At 39.6% G+C, this 19,080-nt stretch overlaps 1 protein-coding gene across 1 annotated transcript in view; it reads left to right on the plus strand.

Annotated features, from left to right (window-relative positions):
- The window catches only part of MYO3B (myosin IIIB), a 298,690-nt gene that overhangs the window by 57,524 nt on the left and 222,086 nt on the right, over positions 1-19,080 (plus strand). The window contains exon 7 of the mRNA XM_045033165.1: positions 16,928-16,993. Coding sequence (XP_044889100.1) covers positions 16,928-16,993 — 66 coding nt within the window. The remainder of the gene's footprint in view (positions 1-16,927; positions 16,994-19,080) is intronic.

A 19,080-nucleotide genomic window follows, 5' to 3' on the forward strand; every position in this document is an offset into this window, starting at 1 on the left:
GTTGGTGTGTGAGACAAATAGGACCAGAGAAGATGTAAGTGGGAGAGAAATAGATGGTTTTGTTTTGCCTGACAGCCTGACTTTAGTATCATCATTTCTACACTGAAGGACATCATACTTTCTTTTGCACTGTACCTGCAGAAAGGGAAAATATTAAAAATGAAAGGCCAGCATGTTTGACCATATGGTTGTGGCACTACAGCAATAATCACATGTTGGGGGGTGGGGGGAAGAGGTTATAAGAACTCTGAGAGTGGGAAACATGGGTCAGAGAAAACCCTGTCATACCCTTTGAAAGGTTGTAGCATATAATCATCATCTGTGCCACCCTAGCTCTGCTAGCCAGTGGGAAGTGAGATATGGACATGACCCATTCCTTGCCCTCTTCGGGTGAGGTTAGCACCCAAGTGTGCACTAGTCTCCAGCAGCCCTGGTGCCAAGGAAGTTTCAGAATCAAAAAATTGGTATAGTATATTGGCCTTCCATCACTATACAAGGCTAGAAGAAGGGATTTTATATTGTGCAACTTAATTTGGTAAAACTGGCCAGAATGCATCTCCTAGGTTTCTTTCTTTACAAAAAGTTAATAGTTTGTAGATTATTCCCTCTTATCAGACCTCTCGCATATTAGAAACAAGTATAGAGAAGAGATGTGCTGAATTACAAATGGATAGCTTTATATGGCTAGTTGATGAACCATGGTGTGTTGCCAGCATGCAAACACATCAGACTTTTACTGGCAACATCTGCTTGAACTGTCTGGGGGAGAAAAAGCCAGAAAACATCCTGCAATGGAAACAAAAGCAAAGATCTGACCTGAGGAAAGTGGCTAAACATTAAAGAAAATTTAATACTCAATCTGTATATTTAATATTGTCGTGCATCATGTAATGTGGCCAATCAGAGGTCATGGGAGGGGCCATGTCATTTCTATCATGGGTGGCACTTCCTGCAGTGACTGGTCTCTCAGGATGAACAGTGTATTGACCATGGCTTTGCTAAGGCTGCATGGTGGTGGTGTAGAAGCACCGCCCAGCCGGAGCCCTACTGACCCAGATTCAAGACCCATGAGTTGTCTGGCCCTCCAAGGAGTACTCCAACAAAGGAGGGAAGATAAGATTTTATAGCCTAAGGTGATAAAACAAGTAGAAGTTAACATTTCAGGCCTTCTTTATATGTCATAAACATGAAAAAAGGTCACAAACCCATTTCCCCCTGGCTTTGCAGGACATCTTTAAAGGGAATGTAACTCAACTGTGGAGAATAGGCACCTACCTGGTGCATAGAAATCTAATAACATTTTCTGGTGGTTTTAAGGTAAAAATGCTGCAGTAGTTCAAGATCCCGTCTTGTGCGTGGATGTTTGCTATAGTGGAAACCCTTTAAACAGACAGTATTGATGATATAAAACAATTTATTGTAGGATTGTACAGGTGGTCTGTGATATAGACTGATGTCCAATAGTTACTCCTGTCCTCTTGTACACAAAAGATGAAATTCTGGCCTCAATGAAGCCAATGGCAAAACTCTATTGACTTTATTGGGGCTGGAATTTCATTCAATCTCCTTCTCTTGGCTACCACCTCTGCTGCCATGGTTTGAACTATCCTCTTTATGATTCTCAAATATCCTTCTCTACCCCTGCCTCTTGCCCTCTGTCCAGTCTCCCCTGAGCTCCCTCTCAATCATCTACCACCATCACAAACTCATGCTCTCAAAAATTGGGATTCTTATAACGCCCCCTTTGCCTTCCTTCTTTATCTCAGTTGAAGACTCTTCCCTCTGTATTTCCCCAGTTCACATCCTTGATTTGTCTCTCCCCATATCAAATCTCTTTAAGTCCTGTTCCTCCTTCATATGTAGTATGACCTGTGTCCACATTTTCCACTGCTAAAGCCACACTTTGATCATATCACTCTGTTTTGACTACTGTAATCTTCTCTTTCACCTTCTGTCCTGCTTCTTACCTCTGATAAAATCATCTTACCCACCCATCACCATAGGTGCTGAAACTAGAGCTGCTGGGGGTGCTGCCTCAACCCCTCGCTTGAAGTAGTTTCCATTATATAGACGGTTTACAGTTCGGTTAAATGACTTGCAGCACCCCACTATACAAATTGTTCCAGCACCCTGGATCACCCCCTTCTTGAATCCCTTCATTGGTTTCCTTTCTTGCTATATAAAATTAAAGCACTTTGTCTTTGCCTTCTGCCTCAGAGAGTTTATAATCTAAACTGATAGGGCAGACAAAGGGAGGTAAAACTGAGGCACAGAAAGGTGAAGTGATTTGCCCAAGGTCACAGAGGCAGGTTAGTAGCAGAGCTGGGAATAGCGCTCAGGTCTCCTGCCTCCCAGTGTAGTGCTCTATCTATTTGACAACACTGCCTCCCCAAAACAAAAGCTGTGTTTCTCCTTTACGTTTCTGGTTCCCTCAAATCAAGGGGTCATGGCCATAGGCTTTGCAGGACCAAAAGGCCAGCTCTGGTTCAGTTGTACAGTATCTCTAATAATTCTCGTCTCTTGCTCTCTGCCCTTGCATTCTACCCTCCACTATAACTCAAATTTCATCCTTCACTTATTTTCAAAATATTTCATTCAGCTACCAGAGACTTCTTTGAAATCATCACAGGTAATTTGATCAGATTATGCAAAATAATCCAATCATATTTTGCTACCTCTGGACACAAACAGATTGCTAGTATCTTACTATTTGCAGATCAGGTGCCTGGAAATAAAGTTATTCTGGTATTTGCAAACTGTTAAATAACATCTAGTAAAGCTCTGATCATAAGATTTCAAAAACTAAACATGAAAGCTGGATGCAGTTTTCCGGATGTCTGAAGCTGCTTCCTTTCTCTTGCCAGTAGTTGTGGTGGGTGGATTCTTACAGAGCCGCTGCTCTACTGCATTGGGGATATGAAAAAGGCCTGGTGTGTCTGAGGAAGGCTTAATTCCTCCTGAAGCTCTGGGGAGCACAGCTACTGCAAAAACTTTGGTGAGAGTGCAGGGTATGGCCAAACACCCTTCCGCCACCTCCTCCTCCCCATCACCTTTGCAGGAGGTTAGTCCTAAAGTAATGTTAACTATGCAGAGTTCTTGCACTCCTTGAGCACAAGATTCACATTTTGCATGGCCCTGTGCTAGGAGCTGGGGGGAGGGGAGAAGGAAGTTTCCTTGTGCCCTCTCCCTCCTTTATACCCCTGTGTTGGGGCCAAACACATTCTCAAAGATGATGATAAGAGACTGTGGATTATAAATGTGAACATGCATTAATCTGCAGCATTGCAACAGTGCTGTGAAATGACTGCCACAGACTGTCTCACCTCTGCAAATCCCTTTCTGTAGAGCTAAAAGCCAAAGCTAAAAAAAGGAAAATGTCTGTTTAAAAAATGAATCAAACAACTTGAGATTCTATTGCTGGGAAATGAAATACACAGGTGGGCCTGATTATAGCTCAAAATATTCCCTGGTTATGGCGTATGCAGATCATGATGTGAGCACCAAGAACGTCTGTCAATAGTAGCACAAAAACCATTGGTCAAGGACAATGTTCTTTTTTTCTGGGCCTCAGTACATGCGCTTAGTTACAAGTTGAGCTACATTAGGTTTATGCACCTCCATACCCACAATTAAATTTAAATTGCTGATTTCATCTTTACATTTATCACATTTTATTGATGACTATTCTTTATAGCCAGTCTTGTCAGTGGAAGTTTTGCCACTGACTTCAGTGGGATAAAGATTGGGCCTCTACATCATTTTCAAAATGCTGCATGGTGTTGTTTGGGATGAAAACCAGCAAGCCCCTATTATGCTATTGTCATTCAAGCTGTATGTGACTTCTCTAGGTATTCTTTGTTTTAAAAATTTGAAGTGACTGCACTCTTCATGAGAGCGAGTGATTGACAATCCTGGCGCAAGCAAGGTTTATTGTGGGCAGGCATTGTTGAAACCTTTTCACATAGTTCAGCTATTGAATTTGTCCTGTGACCCTTCTTATCTCAGTCCCCAACCTCTTGTGAATGGAGACAGCCAAACACAGTGCACTGCACAGTGCTTTTGTGTTGTGTACTGTGAGTTGGCACAGGCCCACCTCCAGAAGCTTTGATTAGCTAGAGGTGGGGGGGGGGGTCACCGCCCTCCATAGTTTCTGGAGGGATTATCCCCCATTGTATCCTATCTAATACATTTTTTAAAATGTAACCCTGTTACTATTCCTTCTGGTAGACTTTGCTTCCCTTCTTTCTATTCCATTTTCTTTCCTCTCAGACATTATGGTGTAATTTTGTGTATGTAACCTCTATGCCCTAGCTCTCCTACCCACTCCTGTGCACTTTGCTTTCACTTGTTGTGTCCTAATATTTTTTTTAGGACCCAATACTGTTACCTTTGACCACACTGAGTAGTATCTCACTCTGTAACTAGTCCCATGGACCAGTACTCCATCTGAGTAAAGATGGCGGAATTGGGCCCTTAGATTCCAAATTGTTCAAGGGAGGGAATAGCCTTTGCCTTTAAAGTACCTAGCATAATAAACAAACAAATAAATAATTGAGCTGGTCAGCAATTTTTTTTCATAGAACCATTTTTTGACCAAAAACGGCTTATTGAATAAAACAAAAATTTTCATGGGAAGATTTTGGTTGATGTATGCTGGGTTTTTTGATGAAAAATGGAAACTGAAGACCTGAAAATCCTGGCTTTGCTGGGGTAGTGTCAGCAGGGCTCCTTCATCTGCTGAGGTGGGAGGGAGGAGATTATTCCCTCCTCTGGGACAGACCTCAGACCTTCTGAACTTGGGAGAGGTGGTGATGGAAACTCAGCCAACAGTTCTTGTGTTCATGGTCCCTGCCATCCCAAGCAGGGGCAAATCACAACATGGGAGCGGGGTCACATGGTCCCCACGTGGGGTGTGTTTAGGCTTCTGGGTTGCCTTAATCTGGCCCTGCTAATCTGTGCTCCTCCTCCCCAACAGAAAAATGATTTGTGGCTTCCCTTTGATTCCTTCCCTTGACCCTGCTCATTTGCAGCTCTTAGTCTGAATGAACAGAGGCAGACCTGCTCTGCATCACCGGAAAGTACTGCTGTCAGCCACGTGGCCCCCATCGGGGCTGGTAAATAGGCTGGAAATGAATGTGAGTTTCGTGGTACACAAAGAACTCAGAATGGGTGTCCTAATGAACCCACTTGCCAGATTTTCACCTATGGATTCTACTTAAGGCATTAATTTCAGATATAAATATACAGTGTAATTGGAATGTTTTAATATTCTAACTACAGAATTGCAATGTCTAGACAATACTGTATGTATTTCAGTCAGGCACAAATTTCCTTCTTTGATAATTGGCACTCTCCTCTTTGCAAATTCACAAAGCCATGGTTTTAATAGAAAAGCAAAATAATACATTGCAGTAAAGATGGGAACTGATTATAAATAAAAAAAATCTTTCACAATACTTCCCCAGTTTCAATTCCAGCTGTTAATTTCAGTTGCCCCTTAACTTTCAAAGATTTTCATGAATAAATGAAATGCCATCCCATAACCATAAAGTTATTAGGTTAAATATACATTATGAAGCTTAACCATTGAAAAGCAAAACTCTATTTATTCATCTGCATCTGAAGGATTTTGTGAAATGTAATACTTGTTTCTGTCTGAATGAAGCTAGAAACTGAAACTGGAAACTGAAAAGTAAATGACAGAAATAAATGATGCCTTGTCAGGTCCTGCAAAAGGCTAATAAAACCTTTGCAGCTGCCAAACCAGTCTGAAACCAGTGGGCTGTGAATTGCAATGTTCAAGGGAAAAAGTCAAAGATAATCCAGATGTTCCCAAGCAGAACACTTTGCCATACTTTAACAGCCATATTTCTAGTCTGTATGAACTTAAACATTCATATAATTGAGTTTATTTTCTTAAATATTTCTTCTGAAGGTTATGTTTTGACCTTCAGAATAATTTAGTATGCTAAATGCATACAAATTTGCATGCATCATTATTGCTTTATAAGTGACTCGTGATTTGTTATACAAATACTGCTTTGAAACACTGGGCTTGATACATGAAAAAGAATCTCTTTTGGCCACCTCCTTATATTCTTCTTGAAATGCTTTTCTTCCAGTGATTTATATAGTGCTTCTTGAAACTCGAAAGATGTTTTCTGTATAATTTTGAAACTGAATTTATATGTCGACATAGGTTCTTGCTCATTACTATGCCAACTGCCAAAAAATGTTCATGGCTGGAGACTTGCCAACAAATCCTGATTAAAATTTTAGTTTTAAAAATCTGTTTAGTATCTTGTTCACTCGTTTTTCTTTTACAGCTGCAGGAAAAAATTCTCTCCAGCTGTCAGTCAAAACCTCACAAGCCAGCTGGAGTGGCTGGTTTTTTGCCTCTTCAGTGGTGGTGAAAAAATATAGCCTGAAATCACAAAGAGAAGAGGGCCAATGTGGCTTTCTGATTCTCAAACAAAGCTCCCAGAGTATTATTTGTTTCTGGGAAGTGAAAAGAAAACAAATGTCCAGTTTATATTTTACTGCAACAGGACAAAGAATCATGAAAACTCAGGGAAAAAATACATTGTCTTTCTACAGTCTTTTCAGTAATAAATAATCCACAATCTTATCAGTATATTTGTCTATTTAACTTGCATCTCAAAATATACATATTATATTCCATGGGACTTGGCTCTGACTTCAGTAGCATGCGCACAACTAAGTGTCAGAGAGAGAGTCCCAGTGGTGGAGGAAATATCTGCTGGCTCTGGAATTGTAATTAAAAGATAGTGAAACATATAGAAGCATTTTACTTCCAGTGCTGATACTCTTAACTGATTCTGGTCTGTCAATATCTTTTGGTCTAACTTGAGGGCAGACATTTCTTGTTTAAATTAAGGGAAATCCCACAAGATTTGAACTGGCATATCTTTACTACTCGGAACTGACGATGATTTGGAATAATTTAAACTGAATGTTTTTGTTTTCTGCACATTTAACCTTCATATTGGACCAAAAATCACCCAACTATTTCCATATTGGGATCTTGGAGACCCCCTAATATGTCAAAATTGGGGAGGGAGGGAAACACATGGGATGCATTTAAAATGGACTTTACTGTAGCCAGTGAACTAATAAACTGTGAGCAAGTTAAAACTTTCCTAGATTCAGAAGCACACTACACAGTGCTTGTGTTGGGGTCTAACTGACCCCATGATCAAACAATTTTTAAAAAAAGCTACACTCTCTACAGGTGTGAGGGTCTAACTGACCCCATGTTTAGACAATGAAAATAGATAGCAACAGCAACAATATAAAAAGGCCAGACACAGCAAAGTAGCTGTGAATGGCCTAGTACTTCAAACAAATGGAGCAAATAGATGTATGTTCTGAACATACCACAGGTGTGACATTTTGCACATTTTTTTTATGTGTTTTTCTGTCTTGTTTCTCTGAGCAGATGTAACATCTTCCCATTTCTTAGGCTGTGGATCAGTATCCAGCAAAGTAGACATGGCTTCCCTGGCAGCCTGAGGGGAGGCTAGGCTGCAATGTTCTTACCTGCACCAGTGGTTTTACCACTTCTGTACGCAGGTCCCTGAGAAACATCCATCTCTTATTCAGAGATTGATTATGCCATGTGCAATTCAACAGAATCCAAACAGTGTATGCATTCAGACATGCACAGTGCATGTGCAATGCAACAGCGAGTCTTTGCCTCAGCAACAGTATCTGTCAAATGTAGGCTTGCTAGAGAATGAATTTGACAATTGTGGCTTCCCAGAAACTCTTCCTATCAAGTGTAGGCTTCCCAGAAACTCAGTTTGACAGTATTGTCTTCAAAGACGCTCAATGTTCTGGACTATTGTGATTATACAGGAGTCAAATGTTATCTGGGGTCTTTCAGACCCCCAAGACCTTTTTGGTGCATTGTTTTGAAAAAAACAAACAAATCACTGAAACTCTGATAATAAAAACAATACTGAAAGAGTCATAGAATAATATTGTAAGTGTTGCCTCAAAACAAAAATAATCTGATCTTGGAATACCTGCAAAATTAATTTGGGTTCTAACTGACCCCAATACCTTTGGGTGACGTTTTTTCACTACACTAAAACCACTAGAGGTAAGCAGACAAAACCACTGCTAACAGGTTATCCTAATAGTCGATTGTGAATACTTCAAGAAAGAATAGGCAGTGGTTTGCCTTTCATACTTCATTTAAATGTGTGTATGTGTTTAGGGTCCAAGAGACGTCCCCCACCCCAAGACTTTGGAAGTGTAGTACTTTCATTTTCCTTATTGACTAACATTGAGGGGTCAAACTGGGCCTATTGCCTTTTTAGTGACTTTTTTTGGCTACACAAAAACCACAGCAGTTAGGATGAAAAAACCAAAGTGGAAAGCTTGACCTCATCCTAATTTGAGAATACTTAATGTAAGAAGAGGCACAGGTTTGGCACAACATTTTTTATTTATATTTTTGTGCGTGCTGGGGTCAGATATTCCTCCTTAGGTTTGGGGGGTCTAAATTGTGTGTTTACAAGGAGGGAAAGCAACACTCAGAGAGTGGGGAATGGAAAGCCTATACATAAATACCCTACTGTCAGTCAAAAAAAAAAGATAGAGGGAGGTTGGCACAACACTCTAGCACTTTCCCCTGCTATTCAAGTACTGAGGGAGAAGAATTGTTAAGGGTGTTTTGTGGAGAGGAATTAGGTAGGGGCTGGTATAACTAGGAAACATGGGATGAAATTAAGCAAATTAAAATGTCCTTGCAGTGAGGCAGAGAGAACTTGCCTTTTCTTTCTTTAGCTTCTGTGCCTCAGAATATGACCATTTATATCTAAGGGCATGATCGAAAGCCCACTGAGGTGAATGGAAAACCTCCTGTTGACTTCAATTGGCTTTGGATCAGACTCCACTACTGCAAAGGGCAGGGATAGAGTCCTTGGCCATACCTCCTTTGTAACACCTGCAACGCTGAGGAAGGGCTAGGATAGCAGAGAACCCCACCCATTGTATCAGCCAGATGACTTTGGTGTGAGAAGGGGGAAACAGAGAAAATGCTGCTTCTCCCTGGGGACGGAAGCTTAAAATTTATCAGATACCTACTAGCTGATAAGAAAGATGGACCTTCCTGAGCATAGGGTCCAGTGACAGCACCCTGGTAGACATCCCAGCACTTTCCTCTTCCCCTGGAGCTGAAGGAGACTGTGGAGGGTTGCTTTCTCTCTTGGGCTTTACCCATTTCTAGTGGGAACTCCATCTTTATCAGTTTGCTGCTAGTAGGTTTAGTCTACTGTCTGTAACGTGCTTGGTAAATTTTCAGTCCTGGTATGTGGGTGGTTAGGGTACAGATGGGCATAAGAAAGAAGGAGCATGGGTGTGCCTATAGAAAGTAGTATTCAGGGAATATAAAATTTGAGAGATTTCAGTCAAATAATTTCCTCAACAAATACTTTTTTGCAGTCTTCATTTAGCATGATAGCTGGCCAAATACTATTTGTTGAATGTATTATTTAATAAATAGATGTCAAAATCATCAGATAATATTTGTAACAAATATATTTTACTGCTATGTGACTAGCTTTTTAGTAGGTTTCATATTTTAAAAGAATTAAATTCAAAGAGGATGGAAATATTTTAATTAAATATAGTGCACAATTAACAGGACACAACTGTTGTATTCCTTTAAATTTCAGGGCACATGGCTTTAGGGTGATTAGTGGCCCAGGAGGTGTTCAGACTGGTTATTAGGCTTAGTTTGGTTTAGTGGCTGTTGGGGAAATTTTTCAAGCCTTTTGACAAATCACACTAGATTTATTATGAGGACAGCGTGTCTTGCCCATTTCTTGTCATTATGATCTCCTCTTTGACCTCCCTATGTGACACCCAAACATAAAAGTGCCCCTGGACCCTTTCAAATGTATTGTGACTAAGGCAGTGGAGTGGGAGATCTTTTGGGCTTGAAAAGGATGCTCATTAGCTGTGACTGACTCTCTAGCGCCAGTCCTGCTACCTCTGGACCTGAATCTGTAAATGTGTCTTTCTTGGCCTAGGGCCTCAGGCAATTCCCATTAAAGTCTATGGAAAGTCTGCCATAGTGCAGGTATAGGTAGGTACTCACTCCTACTGTGAGCAGTCTGATTAATTTCTGTATGACTATACAGACTAGTAAGTCTTTGCAGGGTCAGACCTTAAGACTGTGTGAGAACTTGTTAGGTATAAATTTCATTCAGGTATTTACCTATTTTCATACAAGCCATTTGTATTATGTAACCATTTGTGGAAGAATCTCATTATTACACATCATTAACTTTTCACTTTTTTTATAGACAGAAAATTTCACCTTAGGAAATAGGTGTATATGTATCATTTCAAGTGAAATCTGCTTAAGTATAAACCTGGCAAATATCAACATAAATATTGTCTCTGGTTGTCTCATTTCAAACTGTTGTAAGAAATTCACAAGAAGCATGTACCTGGTTGTGTTTGCCAGAGCCTGTTCACAGTGACAGGTGTTGATGCTCAGCTGCTAATTCCCCCATTAGAAACCGTGTGTCAGGCTCTGATGATACAATCTGTTCATTTGAGACAGGTTCTGGTTTTCCTTTTAAAAGATGTTGCTAAATTTATTGATTCTTTTTTTAAGTGCATTTTGCTTTTCAAACATTTTTAATTTGTCAAAAAAAGTATTTAAAATCTGAAGCAGTTATTTTCCTTTTGCATATTATAAATCTATTAACTATGAGCAGTAATTAGGCACCCGGCTTAATGTAAAGGACAAATGGTGCTCACTGAACCACGTCGCTGGTCTGACTGTGGTAAAATACCCATTTGGTTTTACCAGCTGTGACTTTGGAGACAAACTGAATGGCAAAAAACACATCAAACTCAACGGATTAAAACATTTCCAGCACATACTCCCTATTACTGATCATTCAGAATCAATTCTTCTCTGGGGCTGAGCTTACTAATGTCTTCATGTTCTAAGGAGCACTTTAAAAATGTTGTGTGTGCGTATGTAGGTTACCTTCTGTATGGTCTCAATGCAACAGTCCTCACTCATCAAAACTCCCACAAAGTAAGTATAACAATCAGACCATGGAAAGCAGAGAATGCAGTGAAAGAAGGACAATATCTATCAGCAAAACAATGATTCTGCCTAAGGAAATGGTATTGGTCTAATTATAGAATTAAGGACTAGGGGGAAAAAGGCACAAACTTGGGAGATAAATGGTTGGTCATCCTTATTGCATCAGAAGAGAACCATTTTCACAGTGCATTCAGAAAGGCCTAGCTATGCCAGCTCATGCAATGAACTTCATATGTACTTCTTGCAATTATCCATCACTTATATTAGAAAATAAGCTGCTATTGTCCTTGAGCTCCTTGTATATGACAAGAATAATTGAATTGGTTGCATGTGCTCTTATTGAACAAGAAGAATAGCATAAGATGCATCAGCAAGTTACTAAGAGATGGATATTTAGCTTTTTTATAAATATGTGCAAAATGCTCCGGAAGTTGCTAGATACGAATGAGGTCCAATGACATCAGCTGATGCAAAGAGATGCCATCAGTAGAATAACACATGTTGGATATAACATAATTTTGAGACACAAATGACCTTAGATAGATTCCTGTTTGGGCCAAAGTACTAAGACAAGTGCTGTATTTGGGTGTGGTTCAACACATGATAATACAGTATGTACTATATAAGCTATTTGATGCAGTCACTTTATATTTCATACATGCAAATTCCAGTGTTATAAATCAGAGTTTTTAATTGATCATTAGTTTCAGATTTCAGGAAAGTTACAGTATTTTCAAAGGAAAACCAAATTCTTGGACATTTACGTATCCCTGGATATTAACCTATTTTCATGTGCCTAACACTCAACAGTTGTCTTAGGCTGGCTGCCTTTTGCAGGAACCTTGGCCTCTTCAGATGCTCCAAGATCCGTGGTAATCCCCACCTCCACCATACAATGCAGTGAAACCTTTGTCCTAACTAAACCACATTTTGTCCTATCTAACTTTGAGATCTGCAGAGTGCCTTTCCACACGATGGCAAGATCTTGTCCTATATATTGAACTGACCACAAAAACTCTGTAGGAATCCCTGGTGAGTATTGTGTGTACAAGCCCAATCTAATTATAAAAAGAAAAATTAAGCTAACACACTATTTTAAAAGGCTTTGGAAGGCCATCGCTTAGCTTTCTCCAGCAGAGGCTGAGCTGCTACAGCCTCAGGACTGATCAGGAGATATTTGATGACAACGGAGTCACTCACAGCTACCTGAATCCTACCACGGCTTCCATAGGCTCTAGGGGTGGGACAGACAGGGGACAAGGTACTTCTCAAAAGGAGAAAGAAAGAAAGGCATCTCTCTGGGAGAAGGGAATGCCAGAGTGTTGCTTATGATTTTGAGAGAGGGATGGCCTTACCAATGCTAGAATTTTCTTTAAAATCTCCTATTAGTGAGCTCAGGACAGGGGCTTCAGCCCAAGGATGGCAGCAAGATATTAACACAGTGAGTTCTTAATGTCATCTGCATTCTTAATGCCATGATATGGTGCAAAGAGTTGGAACAATTAACATTATAGTATGTTTATACTAGTTTTTAACTGGAGTTCAGTTAAATTGGGATTAGTGTGGCACAAGTGAGGTTTGTAGTGCCGTGAAGCAACTGAATCATCACCAAGAGAAGCTAAGTAAATTGACGCTCCTGTCACCCAAGAGGAACAAGGGAGCCAGATATCCAGGCAGTGAGGGAGAGCTGAAAGAGCCAGAGTTCCAGTTTGCAGGGGAGAGGGGGGGAATGCAGGTCTGGGCATAGGAGATATAGCCCTAGGATGATGATTACTGGAAAAGAAAACTGCCAAGCACTTGAGAAATCCCATTTGGGAAGGACTTTTATTAGTAAATGTATTGTTATTAGAATTGTTACGATTGTATTATCTCTTATTGTAACATAACATGACTCTCAGTGAATTGTATTACATGTTAATCAGCATGTCCTATACCTTATTTCAGATGGTATTTTATTTACTCCTGCATATGTGGCCATTTGTAGGGGAACCCACTGAGTGCTACGTGTCCATAAATCTCCAATAATTGGCATGCCTACACTTCTTGGCTTCATGGTTTATTATGAGGTTACCACGGCTTCCATAGGATCAGCCTGTAGAAGGCTGTAGGGGAGTGCATCATGTTATCCTTAAGTAACACAGCAGATCTGATTTAACTTCAGTGGCAAGTGAATTGGCTTTTTTCTGAACACACATGAATGCAGTGTGGACAGTAAGACTGGGTTCCAAACTTCATTCAATGTTCTTCAATATTGTGATTTTTAAATCAGGCCTTAATGTTGTTTAAACATTCTTTGGTTATATTCACTAAAGTCACTTGCTAGACTCTGTGCAATGGATCAAGATGCAACATTTCATCTACTGGGTAATTTAAATAATAGAAGCATATAAAGGTATTAATAATACCTTGCACTTAAATTGCATCTTCCATCAAAGGATCTCTATGTGCTTTACAAACATTAATTAAATTTAGCCTCTTAACAAGTCGGGGTTGGTAAACGGTATCATCCCCATTTTACAGATAGGGCAACTGAGAACCAGATTAGGAGACTTGCCTAAGAACACAGAAGTCTATGGCAGCACCACGAATTGAATCTTGGACTTCTGGCATCCAGTTCTGTGATTTAACTATAAACCCACCTTTCCAGCATAGCCTAGATGATTAGAGAGAATTTAGGAATAACACCAAATTCTTCCATGAACAGATACAGAAATATTAGGCTCAAGAAACTGTCCATAAACTCAGGGACTCATTAGTTACTTTATAAGTGTCCATGATTTATGATTTGGTGGATGGAATATTGAGAAGCCAATAAAAGAAGAAGCAGGTGCCTTTGATGCTAGCATAATCTGATGGCCATTTGTAGGAATCATTCTGTTTTTACATGATTTTCCTTTAGCCAGAACATAATCAATTGACTGTATTCTCACAGGCAAATCAACAATAACATTTGGTTCACTGGTCTGCTCTTCCATTATGAAATCCTAGTTGGGTCCATGATACATCTGCAACATGGGATGTATTAAAGTGTAAATGTTTTACCCTGTGGTCTCTTTATATAAAGCTTCTTTTTAGACTATTCTTAGTGAATAATGTTATGGAACTGACACTACCTCTGAATTACATTCTTTAAATTAAACCCCATTATTACCTTCATGAATATAATCAGATGCTAGACTTTGAGACTAGTATCTAAAAGAACATGCAAACAATTATTTATTAGCTACGTTACATAGTTCATGAATACTAGCAAAACTTTTGAAAAAACCAGGCTTGACTTTTGAATTTGCTATGAAATTCCAAACTAGAGAGGTTTAACTGCAAACATTCTGCAGGCGGTAGGAATATGCTTTACACTGAGACACCGTAGAGATGGGTGCTATTATCAGAACTTTGATAGATAAAGCAGAGTTCCTGTAAAGTAAGGTAGGTGGAGTCAAAGTGAAATGACTGGACACATACTTGTTGTAGGCCACTCTGAAAGTACATTAGAGAGAGGCTTGGTTTTATCTAAAGTGCTAGCCGTTGTTCATTAGAAAGAGATTTTGAAGCTTGTCTCTCTTTCAGCTATAGTCTTGTTTCTTGATGTATCTTCTGAAAGCATCTACTGTGCTTTGTGTTTGAATGTACAGTTACAGATTCTCTGATGTACACAAAGATATAAACATGGTTAATGGAAGACAGGACTGAACTATTAGTGCCATTGAAAATAACCCATCACATATTTATTCTAATGGTAAATTTGATAAATGATGTGCACCTCAAAACATTCTGAATTTCTTTACTTTGTGAAGAAAATTACACTCTCGGCATCTTCTGTAACAAAACAGAAAAATAATAACATATTCAGCTCAGACAACGTGACAACCTGCAATGAAATGAGATGACTGCATTTGTTTTGAATAGATACAGATGAATGAAAATGTCCATGTATTACAAAGCCCATATTGTCTTTTTTTAAACTGTTTTGATTTTTTTTTGGACTAGTAATTGTTAAATGGAGCTACTATTTGAATGTACATGTGTGAGAAATTCAAAGATTGCTAAACAGATCAGTACAAATTTACATTGTGTTTATGTTGCTTACGCTTTGTTTTCCAAAATGTTTCCAAACCATGTCTTGTACAGTGTGGCCCTGAATTAAATGAGTGATATTCATAATGCAGTGTAGAGACTATTCATGACAATTTGGTATCAGATTAAGCTAAAGTATATGACTATTTTTGCCAGTTCAGTGTGTCCTCAATTACAATAAAACCCAAATTCGTGAAGTTTTATAACAGACCTTTCTTATGTTTACTCAAACATATTTGAAAAATGTAATTGCTTGAAGAAAGCTGTGGAAGATAATGACCCAATGTGCAGGCAGGAAACTTTGTTTTGTTTTTGGGCCTTATTCCATGAAGTTTGGATCTGGAAGTGGAGCCAAACTTACCCAAAGTTTGAGGAGTTCAGATCTGGTTTTCTGATCTAGATCCTTCTGATGGAGATGATGTTAGTCACCAAGATTGTATGCAGGTCTGAATTGCCTCAGTGTTCCAGCGGTTTGGATTTGATGTTCCACTATGGGCCAATATTTACTTATCTATATAACTTACTATAGTATTCAGTGGGGAAAGTAGTTATATGACAACTAATATATGGCAGCATATTTGTTATTTTTAAGACTTTGGAGAGACAAGATGGGTGAGGTTATATCTTTTATTGGACCAACCTCTGCTGGTGAGAAAGACGCTTTCAAGCCACACAGAACTCTTCTTCAGGTCTGGGAAAGGAACAGAAGTTTGTCCAATAAAAGATAATCCCTCGCCCATCTTTTCTCTCTAATATCCTGGGACTGACATGGCTACAATTACACTGCATACAACAATGTAAGCATCTGGATGCATTCTTATGGAAGCCTCTGTTAATATGTAATGTAAGAAGTAATGAGCGGAAAATGTTACTACAAAATTCATATGCTACAATGTAACAGTTTCAGTGCTCATTATACGGAAACATTAATCTCCAGGTTACCAGAATATACAAGGATCAAGTCATTAATGACTGAAAGTTACCACCATTTGTTGATGATTTCTCCCTTAGTTTTTAATATTCAGGTGTCCATGTTTCTGAACATCACGATCATAATTGGTTAGCTGAGTGGAGATGCCAAGTCAGGGGTGGCTCTAGACATTTCGCCGCCCCAAGCATGGTGGCATGCCGCGGGGGGCGCTCTGCTGGTCGCCGGTCCCGCAGCTCCGGTGGACCTCCCGCAGGCGTGCCTGCGGAGGGTCCGCTGGTTCCGCGGCTCCAGCGGACCCTCCGCAGACACGCCTGCGGGAGGTCCACCGGAGCCGCCTGCCGCCCTCCCGGTGACCGGCAGAGCGCCCTCCGCCGCATGCCACCCCAAGCACGCGCTTGGCGTGCTGGGGCCTGGAGCCGCCCCTGGGCCAAGTACTGAATGGGCATGGAGACTGGATTAACTGCTCAGCCCTCAGATGATCCCTTCAGAGTCAAGCTGCATTAAAGCAAACTGTGGGAAAGCTTGCATGATGTGCACTATGCATTCTGTACTTGTCACCAGCATCAACAGCAATGAAATAAAAAGGGGAAATTCATTAAGAGGGAGAGGAATTGTCAAAAAAAGAAAAAAAAAAGAAAAAAAATCAAACCAAATGAAACAGGCATCCAAAGCATATAGACTATTTGGACATTTCTTTCTGTGTCACCATTTTCTAACAGAACTCATGTTATCTTTGTTGAAGATCCATGAGAAAATTGCAATAACATTATGATTTAACAGATCTGCCCTTAACATTTAAAAATTGAAAACTGTGTATTTTTCAGAAATCCTCCTCCTACTTTGCTACATCCAGAAAAATGGTGCAGAGGATTCAACCACTTCATTTCACAGTGAGTTTTTCCTTCCATTTAAAAACTGCTTACTCTGCAAGGCCTTACAGAGTGACATGAAACCCTGGAAGCAGAATTTACTTGGTACACATTTTGGTAGAAGGTTATAACACATATGATCTCAGAAACTGAAGACCGCATGTCATGTTTTGAAAACTGACCAGCTGAGTTTGATCTCTTCATGCAATTTGCTTAACAGCAGCTGTGGATTATATTAAGTTGACTAGCTTCTTGATTTGTGATGGACCAAGGATAAATCTATTAATACACCTGGTTTGCTTGATGGCTTAGAGGTAAAGTTTGGTAGTACAGGAGATGTGGTAGCAACATATGGACTCGCCTTGCAGGGAAGGATTTGCTGAAGTAAATTCTAGGCAATTAAAAATCAAAATTAAAAAGGAGAGGAACAAAGCAGTTGTCCTAATCCCCCCTCCATTCAACCTTGGATACCTCTAACAAACCAAAACCAGAAGAACATATTAAGTTAGGGACTGATGTGTTATGTAGGTGCCACCCAGCTTCAGCATGGGATCCTTAATAAACCAAACTCATGTTTTGTTTGTTAGTACAAGTAAACTAAGACGTGCATAATTTACCTATTATCATCAAATCCAAAACTCTTGTAATAACTTCCATTAATAAGCAAATATATGATATAATAGAGGTTTATAAAATCATGACAGGTGTGGAGAAAGTAAATAAGGAAGTGTTATTTACTCTTTTTCATAACACAAGAACTAGGGGTCACCAAATGAAATTACTAGGCAGTAGATTTAAAATAACCAGTGGAACTCCTTGCCAGAGGATGTTGTGAGGGCCAAGACTATAACAGGGTTAAAAAAAGAGCTAGATAAATTCATGGAGGATAGGTCCATCAATGGCTATTTGCCAGGATGGGCAGTGATAGTGTCTCTATCCTCTGTTTGCCAGAAGCTGGGAATAGGTGACAGGGAATGGATCATTTGATGATTATCTGTTCTGTTTATTCCCTCTGAAGCACCTGCATTGACCACTGTTGGAAGACAGGATACTGGGCTAGATGGGCCTTTGGTCTGACTCAGTATGGCCATACTTATGTTCACCATATCTTAGGATGTCATTCTGTGCTAATATGCCCTAATATTATCAGATCCTTATTGATTCAACACTATTCAAGTTACTTAATGCTTTAAATCTCCTATTCCCGGTGCTTCAAACAACACTCCTCAGTTTTTGTTTTCTCCCCTTGGCTTTGAAAACCTGGCTAGGTCTGTTCTGTACCTATGCCACAAATAATACATCCAGAAATCTCTTAAACTAGCAGTGGTACATGAACTGAGTCTGACACAGACTTTCTGAAGTTGGTCTTTTGGGGCAACTTCCCATTTTAGGAGGTTGAAGATTAAGGACTTGCTCCAAAGCCGATTAAAGTCAAAGGAAAGACTCCTATTGACTTCAGTGTTTTTTTGATCAGGCCATAAGGTAGGGCATAATGTGCTGGCTGACCTACAGATGGTATCTACTCCTGCTGAAAACTAAAGGAGATTCTTTTTTTGCTGAAGTATTAGAACTCTGTGCTTGGAGCAGACAGACCTGACCAGTTTTCCTATGCTGCATGTGCCTGGTTTAACTAATAACTATGTAGTACATTGTGATCACCAATTAATTAGAAAGGATCAAAATCTTCGGAGTCCACAATGGATGATGGTTGACTTTTCTTCCATATTGACAGAGAACCCCTAAAATGCAAAGCTTGAGGTGTTTGTGGCCAATTCTCGGGAGAAAACCATCACTGACTGTCTAATATTCTATTTGTATTGTGTAGAGAAAAGGCAGTTGGTAAACATGAGAACAACATTCAACTATTTGATACATTCTGCTTCAGCGTTGTCCTCCACATGCTTCCTTCTTGGTGCCTTCATTCTTGGAAACCCTTTCAGAGCTTGGGAACAATACAATAAATTAAGCTTAACACTTACTGACATTTATTCAAACTTTTAATTTAATGTGAACACGGAAATCCAATAGGGTATAAATGACTTTATAGAAGGAGTTAAGGTTTGGTGGTTTATATATCCAGTGTAATACTTGTCTTTTCAGTTTTTTGA

Source organism: Mauremys mutica, chromosome 10 (genome assembly GCF_020497125.1).
Source record: "Mauremys mutica isolate MM-2020 ecotype Southern chromosome 10, ASM2049712v1, whole genome shotgun sequence".
NCBI lineage: Eukaryota > Metazoa > Chordata > Testudines > Geoemydidae > Mauremys > Mauremys mutica.